At 35.0% G+C, this 15,033-nt stretch overlaps 4 protein-coding genes and 1 long non-coding RNA gene across 7 annotated transcripts in view; 4 read left to right on the forward strand and 1 right to left on the reverse strand.

The window, feature by feature from the left end:
- The window catches only part of LOC122630635 (zinc finger protein 608-like), a 176,425-nt gene extending 169,498 nt beyond the window's left edge, over positions 1–6,927 (reverse strand). The window contains exon 1 of the mRNA XM_043815354.1: positions 6,271–6,927. The gene's annotated coding sequence lies outside the window, so the exon portion shown is untranslated. The remainder of the gene's footprint in view (positions 1–6,270) is intronic.
- A 187-nt stretch (positions 6,928–7,114) lies between these two features.
- Positions 7,115–8,640, forward strand: LOC122630649 (40S ribosomal protein S5). Its single transcript, XM_043815384.1, has 3 exons — positions 7,115–7,228; positions 7,829–8,198; positions 8,304–8,640. The coding sequence occupies exons 2-3, from the start codon at positions 7,836–7,838 to the stop codon at positions 8,586–8,588; spliced, it is 648 nt and encodes a 215-aa protein (XP_043671319.1). The 5' UTR covers positions 7,115–7,228; positions 7,829–7,835; the 3' UTR covers positions 8,589–8,640.
- A 282-nt stretch (positions 8,641–8,922) lies between these two features.
- Positions 8,923–9,870, forward strand: LOC122630650 (NADH dehydrogenase [ubiquinone] 1 alpha subcomplex subunit 5). The gene is made up of 3 exons (XM_043815385.1): positions 8,923–9,083; positions 9,275–9,433; positions 9,545–9,870. The coding sequence occupies exons 1-3, from the start codon at positions 9,063–9,065 to the stop codon at positions 9,716–9,718; spliced, it is 354 nt and encodes a 117-aa protein (XP_043671320.1). The 5' UTR covers positions 8,923–9,062; the 3' UTR covers positions 9,719–9,870.
- Positions 9,871–11,227: 1,357 nt separating this feature from the next.
- On the forward strand, positions 11,228–12,360 carry LOC122630658. Its single transcript, XR_006327536.1, has 2 exons — positions 11,228–11,884; positions 12,239–12,360. It is a non-coding gene; the product is annotated as an uncharacterized LOC122630658 (long non-coding RNA).
- Positions 12,361–12,399: 39 nt separating this feature from the next.
- The window catches only part of LOC122630653, a 50,262-nt gene continuing 47,628 nt past the window's right edge, over positions 12,400–15,033 (forward strand). For 2 of the 3 annotated variants that reach the window (XM_043815397.1, XM_043815400.1), the window contains exon 1: positions 12,401–13,155. The gene's annotated coding sequence lies outside the window, so the exon portion shown is untranslated. Of the gene's footprint in view, positions 13,156–15,033 lie in introns of all 3 variants that reach the window. The other variant, XM_043815399.1, reaches the window with a different exon arrangement.

Here is a 15,033-nt window from a genome sequence, read left to right on the forward strand (position 1 = left end):
TTCGTAAGCCTCCCTTTACCCTCTCCCATACCTCTTTTCTCTCTCTCTCTCTCTCTCTCTCTCTCTCTCTCTCTCTCTCTCTCTCTCTCTCTCTCGTACGCGACCCTTCTTCGTTCGGTGGTCTTTCGCTCCCTTCGTGTCGACGAAACATGACAATAATACGATATGAGACTGGAAGCCGCAGAATATAACGTAAGCTGCCTCGTCGAGCCTCCCTACAAACGCCCTTCTTGTCCGTGTAAGTACACTCTTCTGTCCCTGAATTTGCCACGAAGACAGATCAAGAGGGAGGTGAACGTGGAGATTCTTCGATAAGAGAAAAAGAGAAAGAAATATAGACAAACTAGTATGTGTATGAGAGAGAGAGAGAGAGAGAAAGAGAGACAGCTGGAGAGACATATATAATATAGATTTTATACAATTTCTTGATAATAGATATCAAAAAAATATCTATCGACATAGGATAATAAAGAAATAGTATCTTCGAAGAAAACGAGTAAAATAATAATTAGTCCCTTAGGTAGCAAACCCTATACTCTTTCATAGTACATATCTTCTATTCTTGAGAACAAAGAAGGTAACGCTGCAAGAACGATTTCCCTTTCTCTTTGTACATTTTCAAAGACAATCAATAGTCTTTCTTCTATTCGTGGAAATAGAAAAATATAAGAGAATAAGGAAGAGAAATAGAGAGAAAGAGAAAGAGAAGGAGAAAGAGAAAGATAGAGAGAGAAAGAGGAGAGATACGTCGCGACATTGTAAAGTGTCGTACGTCGGTTTATAAACTATTTATGCTAATGGTCCGTAGGAGGGCCGTACCGACTCATCGCTGACAGTGAAGTCGTAATTGCTTTTGCTCGAATGCAATTACGGCGCTTTAACGATGACGCGACGCGCTTAATTGCATTTATACTCGCGCGGGATATCTACGTAATGAAGAAGACAATGCCGAGGGACCGTATAGCCTCTGTCCGCGTTGCGATCGCCTTTTCTCTGCATTCTTCTTTCCCTCCCATCCCTTTACCTTTTCCCTTTCCCTTCTTCTTTTTCTTCTTCTTTTTCTTCTTGCCACTTTCATCGACGACATTCTCCAAAATCCTTCCATGAAAGAAATCACTAACGAACAATTACAACAATGGAATCCTTTTATACGAAAGAATTACTTACTCTCTCTTTCTCTCTCTCTCTCTCTCTCTCTCTCTCTCTCTCTCTCTCTCTCTCTTTTTCCGGAAAATAAATTGGTAGAAAGTTTGCATCCTCCTCGATTAATTAAATGTTCCATTTTACTATCGTTATCGTTATCGAATTCGAGAAGTCGACAAATCGGATGGCTCGCTTTAGTGAAATTCGATTCTTCCTCACCCTCCTTTTGAAGAGAGCAATTTAAAGACACCGGTCGTTGATTAGCTTTCTACCATATCGAGAAACCCCACTAACGACTTGCTCATACATAAGTTTACTGCCCTTAACTTGGGATCTTACTTAAAGTAATAAAGTTGAACTCGAGATGAGTTGGCAATCCGAACGGCCGCGGCGGCTCGTAAATTTCTAATACCGCACGCTTCTTTCCCCCTTCTCCCTTCTTTCCTCCCTCCCTCACCCCCTCTCTCTCTTTCTCTCTCTCTCTCGCTCGCTCGATCTTCCTTACCCTCTTCATCACTCCACCTACCCCCCACTCTGGTGCACAGACGCAACCCAGCCTCCGTAAACCTCCACCACTGGTTCAACTTCTCTATACTGGACGACGGTGAACACGTTTTCAACCCTATTCGCTTCTCCTCGACCCTCGCGGTGCCCTCTTCTCATTCTCTCACTCTCTCATTCTCTCTCTTTCATTCGCAAACCGACGACAAGGGTCCGTTCGAATAACAAGGATTACTGTGGGATTGTTCCGTATACCCGGACACCCAATCCGCACCTTTCTCTTTCTCTCTGTATTTCTCTTTTTATTTTTTTATTTCTTTCTTTTTTGTTTATTCCTTTTTTTTTCTTTCCCTTTACCACCGATTATCCTTACACGTTAATTTTATTTGTCGAAGAATTCCGAAACAAAAATTGTTTTTCCGTTTCTATTATTTATTTTATACTAATTTCTATAATTATTCGAAAAACGATTAATGTTCGCAAGTCATTTTTCAAATCGGATATCAAACGTCTTCGGAAATTTCTTATAAAATAGTCGTGCTGTTCTAAAATATAATTTGACATCGTTCGGAGCATATAGAAAAAAAGATTCATTCGTTAACATCGGTGATTAGTCGTTAGCATTTTTTGCTACATTTTTATTATCCATCTATGCTTTGTCGTGATCTTTTTTTTTTTCAAGATAACTGTCATGTTTTCAAATTATTTTTGAGATCGTAAAATAAATGTTTACTAGAAACATTTAGATGCGTTTATATTATCCTATGAAAATCATTGATTTTTTCTGATATGTGTGTCTCTAGCTATTTGGATTGCATAATATTGAGTATTTTTTATTGAAAATTTATATGATTATGTATATAACTTTTAATACAAAAAATAAAATAAAAAAATACTTCACTCAATAGAGAAAAAAAAAAGAATAGAAAAAAAAAATATAATATCAAAATAGTGGCGGTGCAGATCACAGAAAACATCTAGAAGTTTTAATCGCAGACGATCATAAAACGAAGATCGATTGTCCATCAACATCAATGATTAGTCATCGCCATTTTTTTTTTGCTTTTATTATCTATCTACTATCGTGATAAGTCAATGATAAATTTTTACCGACTGCGAGAAAACTGTATTACCGATAGCGACAATTTAATCGATAACTTACAATTAATAGATAGACAATGTTCATGTTTGTTTGTTTGTTTGTTTGTTTATTTCGAAAAAAGAAAAAGAAGGAAAAAAAATGGAAGAAAAAGAAGAAAATGAAAATGAGTAATAATAATCGGAGAGCATGAATCGAAAACAATTTCAAGAGGAAAGACAAGACGAAGTTGATAACGGGATATATAAGCCACGCACGACTTCCGTTAAGTCGAACAAAATTCTAAAGCGAGTGCATATTTTGTTCTCTCTCTCTCTCTCTTTCTCTCTCTCTCTCTCTTTCTCGTATAAATACACGCGTCGTTTTCGTTATCTTATCTATGACACGTTTTACTACAACGACGATGAATTGCTCGCTATAAATTTCTTGCTCATTTACGAAGATGAATAACGTATGTGTTTATATATATATATATATATATATATATGCATGTATGTATATATTCACATACATATATACCCAATGCATTACATAGTTTATTATCGATTATCTTCAGCGTAAATAAATAAAAATCAAAGAACAATAGAATGTGGATAAAGCGAAGATAATCACAACGTTGATTGACTTAAGAAAGAGAGAAAAAAAAGAAGAAAAAAGAAAAAGAAAAATCAAAAAAAAAAAGAAAAAGAATAAAAAAATCTTTCTCGTATCTCGATTTGATTTGACTGCGATTCTCGAAGATATATCTCAACCCTTCGTCCGAGATAAACGATCGACTTAGAGTTCAAGTTTCCTCTACGGGATGTGATCACGTAATCCTATCGATTCAGGAATCCCATAATATGTTTGTTATATCGTTTCGAAATATTTCTTTCGATTTCATTTCTCCCCATGCATATGGGAAAAAATACTTTCTTTCTTTTTTTTTATTTTTTTTTTTTTTATTTTCTTTTCTTTTCTTTTTTTTCCTTTCGTAGAGAACCAAACTACCTGTGCGTGTGTGTAATTTTTTTCTTCTTTTTTTTAACTCTGACCTCATATCCATAGTATTCCGTTTCTCTATCCTTTTCTCACATGTATATGCATGTATGTATATATCTCGACCAGGTTGCAAATCACGCAACTTTGTCTGTTCCGCTTTACAACGCATCGTGCTTAACGGTATATCTACTGGTTTTGTAATACGAGGGCCATTTGAAAAGATCGCGATTATTTTTCTTTCTTTCTTTCTTTCTTTCTTTTAAATGTATAAATTTCATTCTTAAAGTGAAATACGTCTTAAAATAAAGAAAATAAAGTTCAAAGGAAGGAGAAAAAAATAAAAAGAAAAAGAAATGAGCCGCGAATTTTTCAAGCGGCATTAGCGTTCCTTTAGTCCGCGTTTCTACAACGTGTTTAAAATTCTACAAGTAAAAATTCAAGGAAGGACGTTCTACCAGATTGTTCGATAAACTCTAATGAATAAAGAAGAAACGAGAAAAAAAACAACAGAAAAAAAAAATATATATATATATATAAAAAAAATCTACGAAGCTGAAAAAGATCAATTACTTGTACGTTGTGCAAACATAATACGTAAGAACATTTCATTGACTTTTCATCAACATTTCATTGCCTACGTATTCTCAATTCAAAAGGGGTAAGAGGGAGGGTGAAAAAGACATGGAGAATTGCGTCTCTCTATCTTTCCTCGTGTACAAGGGGAATTGATGTCTTCCGAACGAAGTCGAGCGATGTAAACGAGGGAGTAAATCGCATTCATTATGCAAATCTATGATCGCGTTTATCCTGACTTTAGAAACTTGGCTACCGCGTTATATTCTACTCTAATCGTTTCTAGCTTCGCCATGGACTTTGTCAGACGAATGAAAATACAAGATTCCAAAATGTGTGTATATAGATACATACATACATATATATTTGTGTAGGTATATAGATGTAACCTAGGTATCTGCGCGTGCGTGTTTCTGTATACGTGTCTGTATGCGTATAGGTTGAAGAAAGCCGGGCATGTATAAAAGGAATAATATCGTTGACTTTTTAATGTAGTTTTTAACGAGCACGTTTATCGAATTAACTATTTCCGACGAAGCGGTAAAATCCGAGGATATTCACTAGCATGCGATTCTGTCTCTCTCTCTCTCTCTCTCTCTCTCTCGCCTCTCTCTTTCCTTCCCCCACTCTTTAAAACATTCGCTTTACGATCCCGGACACGAGAGAAAAAGAGAAAGAGGGAGATAAAGAGAGAAAGATAGAGGGAGAGAGAGAGAGATAGAGAGAGAGAGAGACGAAACGAGACGAGACGAGGGCAGGAAAATTTATTTCCCACCTCGTCGAGTCGAGTCGAGTCGAGTCGACTAAAGCCGAATCGTCCGAGCGAGTCATCGGCCGAACGAGCGACGTCGAAGCAAGCCGAAATTTATTTTTCATTACGACACTCGCGGTACGCATACGGTTATGGACAATTATGTACCTCGAATGCGACATTATTCCTACGAATATATCGCGCGTCGCGGTAGGGTAAACGAGAAAGGGTAAATCGGCATTTGCGGTCGTATTAATGCGGTCGACGCCGATACATACGTATACACACATACGTATGTATATATATTATATATATATATATATACACATACGTACGTAGGTATATACGATATACCTACATATATCTACATAAATGTATACATCGTACATACACGGTGTACGTACACATACGTATACACACATGTTAGACTTCCAGCCTGGATACGCGCAATTAATTTCCCTCGATTAAAGAGCCGCCTCGCCGGTATGTCATACATATGTATGTATGTACATATCAATGTGTTATACACGTCGATCAAAACATTTTTTTTTCGATTAATAAATTACATACACGTACTTCGCTTTTTTTCCCCCAACTCTTTTTCTTCTTTCTTGTTTGCTTTTTTTTTTTTTTTTCTTTCCTCTTCTTCCTTTCTTTTTCCTCCTCCTTTTCGTTTTCATATTTTGACTAACAAGCTTTTCATAAGATCCCCTTCTACGTCTTTCTCTTTAATACCGATACGATGTTCGACGTTGCAGAGATCTTAAACTGTGTAAACACTCGAGAAGAACTTTATCCTAATGCGTATGTTTTATCATTCGGAGAAGTTTATATCGACAATCCAATACAAACTATCTGTGGTAAGTACTTGAGAATGTCCGTGTTTATATAGCTACGCGAATACCGCAATCTTATGTATGTACATTATGGTAAACGTTCTAAACGAGTATAACATTATAACGTATTAATGATCGTTCAAATGATGTTTTCGATCGGTTCGAAAAGACGAAGCAATTTTTTTTCTTTTTAATATCGTCTATAGCTCTCTCTCTCTCTCTCTCTCTCTCTCTCTCTCTCTCTCTCTCTCTCTCGCACACACACTCACTCACTCACTCACTCTCTCACTCACTTATTAGATAGAAAAAAGTAAAGAAAGTTTAATAATATTAAATATCGCGTGGACAAGACAATTGATTTGTATGTATACGAAAGTATTACTCACGTTCGTCGCAGTTTTCGTTGTTGAATCAATCGTAAAGCGTAGCAGCCAAGTTGAATAGGTCATATCGTTTGTTTATCCTCTCGTCCAAAACACTGTCAAACGGCCAAACGATGTCCATTTTTTTTCCATTCTCCCATTTCAAGTAGAAACCATTGGCGCCATCTTGCTAATGATCCCTCAATCCTTCCTCTTTCAAATTGACCGTAGCCGATATTATTCCTCTCCACTCGTCTTTAGCAACTTCTATCTCACACACATACGAAAGCACACAACACACAATAGTAATAAAACAAACTTACAAGGTTAGACACAATTAAACACACATTTTTCGATAGACCAAACGCCGCCGCGTCGAGTTTTACTAACCGATATCACTGGAATTCTCGATAAACACGCATCCTCCGACGAAATCCTCTCGCACGGTCTAAACCACGAGCAAGATGGCCGACCGCCGACCAATCGCGCGCCTCCTTTTAGCGCGCTCCTTAAGTCCGATCTACATTCGACTAAAGACGAATTACTACTGATATGAGAAGGCTCGTTTAAATGTTTATGTTTGTTCTTCGTTACAGCCGATGTTTACTACGTTATAAATCAATCTACGTGTTTCCTTTTGTTGTTGTTTTTACTTATTATTAATTAGGTCGGTACCGACGATACGGCCGTGTGACGAACTTAAGGAGTACCACTCTAGTCACAATAAATCTTTCATTCGTTTATATACTCGCTACATTTTTATTATCGGTCATCCTTCTTCTTTATATAATTTTTATTATATCTTCGATATATTTCAATTAAATCGATAGAGATTCGTCATGTGTTATATATTGTAAAGTTTATGTTTTGTATTTACGGAAAGCCGTTGACTCCGATGGTTAAAATCCGGCAATCACAGGCCAAGGCGCTGAGAGTCTTATGGTCTTTTCCTGTTCACGCTTGCTCCGACGGAGACGCGAACGTAAGTTATAGAATTAGATATTCGATATTGTGACCTTTCTTTTTGTCGGTGAGATGTGATACTGTGATTTCGTAAGGTCGAGGATATTTCTAAAATTCGTGCGAGCGTCTGTGTCTCATGAACGTTTTTTTTACATCGTTCGATAAGCAGTCTAACCATAATCGAGACCACATGGTGACATGTTTTTCTCGTTTCAACGTACAACAATTATTTCTTGAAGAATTCATTAGTACTGTAATATAATTTTTTTCGATGAGCAAATTCATTTTCTACGAACGTAATTAGTCAATTGGATGATCGTGTACTTCTCAAACAGAATGATTTTTGTACTTCTTTAAAATATATTTTTACATTGTGAATGAATTTTATGTATTAGCGAGTATCGATTAAATTTCATCTACTGTTTTGTAAAATTACGCTAAACGTTTTTATTTGATATTGATAAGATTACATAGAATATTTCTTTCTTATTTGATCTGTTTACCTGACATTTACAGTGCGACTTGTTTGCGTTGTTTTTGTTGCCTCGGTTTGCTTTATATTACTAACAGTGATAGATATTGTTAATTGTTGTTCTTAACCTAAAATATTTTCTTTCAGATACATAATGCCAGATATTGAAACATTTGATGATGTGGTTACTACCACAAACACGTTACCAGTTGCACTTTCTGCAGAGTTACCGGAGATCAAATTGTTCGGTCGCTGGAATTGTGATGACGTGCAAGTTAATGATATGTCCTTACAAGATTATATCGCTGTAAAAGAGAAGAATGCCAAATATCTTCCACATTCAGCTGGTCGTTATGCAGCCAAACGTTTTAGGAAAGCTCAATGTCCTATTGTGGAACGTCTTACAAATTCTTTGATGATGCACGGAAGAAATAATGGAAAAAAATTGATGGCTGTTAGGATCGTAAAGCATGCTTTTGAAATTATTCACCTTCTTACTGGTGATAATCCTTTACAGGTACAGAATTAATACTTTTACTTAAAGTTCCTTTGTATTTTTATCGTATTGATGTTTTGTCAAAGTATGAGTATACATTCTATAAAAGTACTTATGATTTTATAGGTTCTCGTAACAGCCATCATCAATTCAGGACCTAGGGAAGATTCCACGCGTATCGGTCGTGCTGGTACAGTTAGAAGACAAGCTGTAGACGTTTCTCCATTACGTCGCGTTAATCAAGCTATTTGGTTATTGTGTACCGGCGCGAGAGAAGCGGCATTCCGCAACATCAAAACAATCGCAGAATGTTTAGCCGATGAACTTATCAATGCTGCGAAAGGCTCGTCGAATTCATATGCGATAAAAAAGAAGGATGAACTTGAACGTGTTGCGAAATCTAACCGATAAGCGCCATGCGTTTATGACACATTTAAATAAATCTTATGTTTAAAAAAAAAAATCTTTTAAAAAACCACCCTATCTATATATTTAAGATAGATTGTTTCTCTCTCTCTTTTTTACGATACAAATCTTTAAGGAACTAAGATTTTACTTTCATAAGATAAAAATGCCAATTTATACAATTTTTTCGTATTACGACGATCTCTGTGCTATCATGATATAAAAACTAGTAAGATTTCGTTATATTCTGTTTAATAGATTTAACTACGCATAATTTTTAACAATGACATTTTTTCAAGAATTCTCTAGGCAAGCTGTATAAACACTAGTAGTAAGTTTATCTCCGCAGCGTGGCGCCACTGATGTTTAGCTGTTTCTATCTTCATAATTTGACCCGTGTTCCTGTATAACCTACAACGTACGAGCAATAGTAGGTCGTATAAATATAATTAATTATAATATAAATTTACAATATAGACAATGGCAGGAGCTCTTAAAAAGGTAAATTATGCGACGAATAGAGAATATATTACTTTTTAATATTTCATACCTCATAAATATTACATCGTTGTTTTTTGTTACGTAGCATACAAAATATATATATATGTATATATGTATATATGATTTAATTTTTATGGTTATATCGTAATTAAGAAAAGATATATGAATATGCAAATTTGTGTTTTTTACAGATTACACTGACAGGATTAAAACAAGTGTCTAATCCTCATGCTATTTTGGAAGTCCTTAACAATAAAATATTAAATGGATTGAAAACTTTTCCAGAGAATTATACATACCGACAATGTACAGAGCAGATTGTCAAAGAACGAATGAATATTTTAAAACAAGTAATATGTTACTTTCCTTTATACTTCAACTATTAAATAATTATTTTGACTAAAGAAATATAAAGTAAAATATGTTATCATTTTGATGCATATTATATTGCTTTATTATAGAATCCAGATAAAGAAGTTGTAGCAGAAAAATTAGGTGTCAAATACATCGAAGAAGTTATCGAGCAAGCTAAATTAGAAGTAATGTTAATACATAGAATGAAAATCTGGAAACCATGGGAAAATTTAATCGAAGAAGCTCCAGTCAATCAATGGAATTGGCCACCGCATAAGTAAATCATGATTAAATTTACAGGCAACTGTATATAGAACATTACTTCATATATATATATATATATACATATATGTGTATGCGTGTGCGAATATATACATACGTATATATCCATTCAAAGTAGTTATGTAACAATAAACCTAAATTATAGTTGTTACAACCTTCAGTTATTTGATTTGCCAATATATAAATAGTTGCATTCGTTAGATTGATTTAAAGTTCGGAACGAGACAATGTTAGCAACAAATACGAATAATATAATTACACATCTTGTCAATTAGAATGATAGTTCGAAGCTGTCGTTTTAGTTATCAAATATATTTTTGTTCTTTGTATACCGTAATTGACAACCCAGTCGAGTTTTGATACTTTAGAACGATATGAGTTTAGATAAGAGTTTTTTATTTTAATTAACGTTCGAATCATCGATTACATATTTTACAGAGAATGAGAGACTAATGTTTACTAATTTTTTTATCTAATTACAAATCCTTTTCCTCGTAACACGACTTCAGGATAGATTCGTCCATATCTTCGCACATCTTTTAATAAGGAAATAACGTAATAAGAGACTTCGAGTATTAATCTAGGATGTAATCGTTAGTAGTATAGTCAACGAAGATCGACTGGTTTTATATCCTGTATCATCTTCCGTTTGGAAAGTGGTACACGCTTGGCTCGTAGATTGATTGCGATTGTCACGGTTCGCATATGGATAACATTCCAACGAATGCTTAAGTTAAAGATCGCGAATATAAATCACAAAAACAAATTCTTCATTTGCGGACAAGTTGGAAGCTAAAGTGTGTTATTCGATGAGAAAGCGGATTTATTAAGTTGGTAGAAAAATTAAGGTTAGAAGTACGTATGTATGTACTTACAAAAAATTTTTTAACAAGGACCTACTTATCGATAAACACGCGTTTACTTTCGTAATTTTGAATAATTTTATAAACAATAACCTTTTTATTAATTTTTTACGTGTCAAAAACTATTTCCTTTTTTCTTTCTTTTTTTTTTTTTTATGCAACGACCGATATATCAAACGATTCTATTTTTATCTACGAAAATTGTATAACGGTATTCTTTCGAGCATAATAGGTATTGTAATTTCAATGTACATTTACTAATACATTATAGACAGTGTAGCGAAGCACATCTTTAGATTTTCTCGATTGAATGTTTGCAATATCTATATTTTATCGTGTATATATACACACACACACACACACAGCATACACGTACACATATACTTCGAAGAATACACGCTTTATACATCTAACATTTTCTAACAGTAACGGAACGGTATAACGCGAATTTCTTCACTTTTCATTGTTTCCCCTTTATTCCTCCGTTCGTTTCTTTATCCATTATTGCACGTTATCAACCCGGTTCATCAGACCCGCAAAGTTTCATCCACGTGAATGGGAAAGGTTTCGAGACTTTCGACGAGATTTCCTCTTATAAGTTTAGCTCTTAACGCCGTTAAATATGAAATATTAAAAAATCTTCAAATCGAAATATAAAAGATTAGTTAATTAATAACGATTAAACGATCACAATTTCCCGCTTTTTTAATTTCGATCGTTTTAGATGTCGCTAAAATCGTTACGCGTATGATGTATATTCGTGACGTCTTATTTAATCGACGGACGACGAGATATTCAGTTCCTTATTTCGATAAAGATAGACAAAAAAAAAAAGAAAGCTGTCTTAAGAGAAACGATTTTATTTCTTATTTGTCGAAGAGAACGCGTAGTACGATCCCGAGAAAGGAATCAAAACAAAACGAAACAAAACAAAAAGGATGAAAAAAAATTCGGAGAGAAAAAGAAAAGAGAAAATTCTACAGCTCAAAACGAACGTAATATTCGCTTTCGTGAAAGTGGCCCTTCCTCGTACAAAGGGCCTTGGTGGTCCCACCAAATCGTTATCCTTCGTTGTCGAGTAGCGTCGTGATTGGTTCGCGTGGGGGCAAAATGCATCGACGAAAAAAGAAAAGGATCGTTGGGCTTGAAGCCCGAAGGCTTCGTAATTTTGCGATCGTCCATCGAAAATTTGCCGTCGAGGAAAGTACCAGCATGAAGAGGAGGAGAAGAAAAAAGAAGAGAGAATGGGGAGGTTCGTGTTCAAGAAGAAACAGCCATATTGTGTTTCGATCGTCGTTATCGGTAATTCACCCTTTTGTTTTCGTCGAAAGATCGTTAAGAAGATCAAAATGACGTCACGAATCGTTTACAACTATTTATAATACGAAAATTAATACGTATGTCCGTATAATATTAATAATATATTATATTATTACATAGCGTATTGAGCTATGTACATATGTGTACCTATATATGTATGTATATATATTGTATATATATATCATCGTACGTACATATGTAATTTAATATTATACTATGTATGTAATAATATTAATAATTATAACAATTTCTTAATATATTATATACTATAATATATTATATATATATATATATGCATACATATGTGCGTATAAAACGAGATTGGTTGATTCGAAGATACGTAAATTTGATGGAAAGTTCTAATTGGTTGGAAAAATGAAGAGGAAATGATCGAAAGATAGAAAGAAATGGAAAGAGTTACACCGTTCTTCGTTCGGTGGGGGGTAAAGTGTAATGTGTGAGTGAAATAGACGATCGTATCGGAGAGAGAGGGAGAGAGAGATAGAGAGAGGAAGAGAGAGAGAGAGAGAGTGGGAGAAAGAGTGAGAGAGAGAGAGAGAGGGCTCGCGATCTCGATTACGAGGAGCATCGAGCGCGCCGCTCGCACTTGCTCTCGAGACACCGACTCGGTAACATTGCGTAGTGCTCCTTGTCCTTCATTCGATCTCTGTTTCGTTCGATGTAAACATCGCCGTGTTTTGTTAGTACGCGTACGAACGTGTCGGTTTAGTACAGTGACATTATTCGAAGAACTATCGTGTCATCACGATCGTGATTTTGCACGGTATCATATTCCTTCTCTCTCTCTCTCTCTCTCTTTTTTTTTTCGTTCGTTTAATCGTGTCTTCCTTTTCGTACGAAAAAATCCGATCGAATCCGATCAACGCCGATCGTGTTTCCGCGAAATGCGTGTTCCGAAAAGTGATCGTCGAAAGTTATTTTTACGTCGTAAAATCGACGAGAAGAATCGTAGTGTGTACGAATGAAAAAGTCGAATTAAAGTAAGAGGAAGAAAAGAGAGCTGTCATTATCACAAAGTGGAGAAGAAAGAAAATTGATTGGGGTAATTGATTCGAAGCATCGACGAGTGTGTGATATCAAGGAACTACTTCGAGGAACGTCGACGATTACGAATCGGTTTGAACTTCCGCTTCTTCGACTGTTCAGCATCGGTTTCAGCTTCGAGATAGAAAATAATCTGGAACTCTTGGAAAGAACTTCTCGACAACGTGGGAAAGGGAACGTGATCATCGGTAAGTAGAAACCATGTAACGATGTTTTATACGAGACGTTAAGTTAAGTTAAAAGCGTACGAGCGAGAGCGAACGTGTGTTTCGTTTATTACGCCGTCTCATTCGTGCGGCCCGCCAAACTCGTCCTGCTTCGAAATCTTTTGAATTTCAAAGTTGGTGGCGCGACAATCGACCCGCTTCGCGAATCTTATACAATATTTTTACGCAATGAATTTTTTAACAAGTTTCTTTTTGTTTGTAAATTGGACTCGTTATTATTTTCATTCTTTTCTTTTTTCTTTTTTCCATTATTTTCCCTCGAGTCTAATTGCTAAAAATGAATATATATTTTTTCTTATTTTCGTTATTTCATATCTTACACGTATGTATTTATGCACGTATGTATATCGTTCGATATAATTAGTCCTACTTAGAATATATTAGAAAGTTTGAAGAATATTTGAAATGTAGGAAGTAGGAACTCATAAGAAGACATTTTCCCTTCTTTTTAACATTGAAATCTTTCACTCGAACTACTCCGTGGATTCACGTGTCTTTCTAGTTGCTGAGACGTGAAGCGAGCTGCACGCCCTATTTCCAATTGTTTCTAAGTTTCACCTATGTTTCCGCGTATGTAAAAAAGGCAGGTGTGTGTTATATTGACGTATAGATAAGCCTAGACCAACCGTAGTTTGGTAAACGAAAGTCAGGAAGTTTTATCATTTCGAAAGATATATCTATAACGTATGCGTATAGAGTGAGAGAGAGAGAGAGAGAGAGAGAGAGAGAGAGAGAGAGAGAGAGAGAGAGAGAGAGAGAGAGAGAGAGAGAGAGAGAAACAGTCTAGAAGAGAGTTTCATAATCCTCGCTTTTAGTAGTTGAACGGAATTCGAATTTACCAATTTTAGTTATAAATTATACGTAATAGTTTTTTCTTTCTTCTTTTTTCTACTTCTGTTTTTTATAATATATATGATATATATATATATATATTATAATCTCCTTCCTCTCTCCTTCTCTCCAATTAAATATTATATAATACTATTATTACACTATACTATATATTATTATACCAATATGTTATTATATTATTACGATATATAAAAAATTGTATCTTGCATAGTATAACATATTAATGTTATATCATAATATAAATGATATATCTATAATACAATATCATACAAATGTATTAGTAATACTTGATCATTTAATAATCCTATTGAGAGATTAATATTTTATAGATAAAGAAAGAAAGGAAATAATATCAACGCACACACACACAATAGAAAAAAATTTCTATAGAGTCAAGAATCCAAATAAATACTCCTCGTGCTCGGTTGTAAACAATAAACCTCTCTCTCTCTCTCTCTCTTTCTGCAGTCTTTCCCAGTTGTCGTCGTCTTTGTCGTCGTCCTTCTTCTCCTTCTCTTTCTCTTTCTCCTTCTCCTTCTCCTCTCAATGTTTCTTCGGAAATCGTTGTTTATTGTGTGTGCGTGTGTGAGGTCTCGATTCTTCGTCTCGTATTATTTACACGCGGCCAGCAGAAGCTAGGATACTATCGCCTTCGCGTAAAAGGCATGCTCGATTTCTCGGCATCTTTTCTTTTTTTTTCTTCTCTCTTTTTTTTTTTTTCTTCTTTTGCGTCTTTTAGAGATACCACCGTTCTCGTCATATACGGATTTATCGACGTCCCTCTTTGTTCATTCGATTAACTTTGTAATATCTAATATTCGTATTGACAAACGAAAAATAAGAGAAGCAAGTAAACACGAAATAGTTTTGTTACGTAAGTACGATAGAAAATTGTATATATATATATATATTCATATATATCTTTTTTAATTAAAGAAAATTAAAATAAGAAGAAAGAAAAATGGCAGGCAATTTTGGAACACTGAT

This window comes from Vespula pensylvanica, chromosome 7 (genome assembly GCF_014466175.1).
Source record: "Vespula pensylvanica isolate Volc-1 chromosome 7, ASM1446617v1, whole genome shotgun sequence".
NCBI classification, from domain to species: Eukaryota; Metazoa; Arthropoda; class Insecta; order Hymenoptera; family Vespidae; genus Vespula; species Vespula pensylvanica.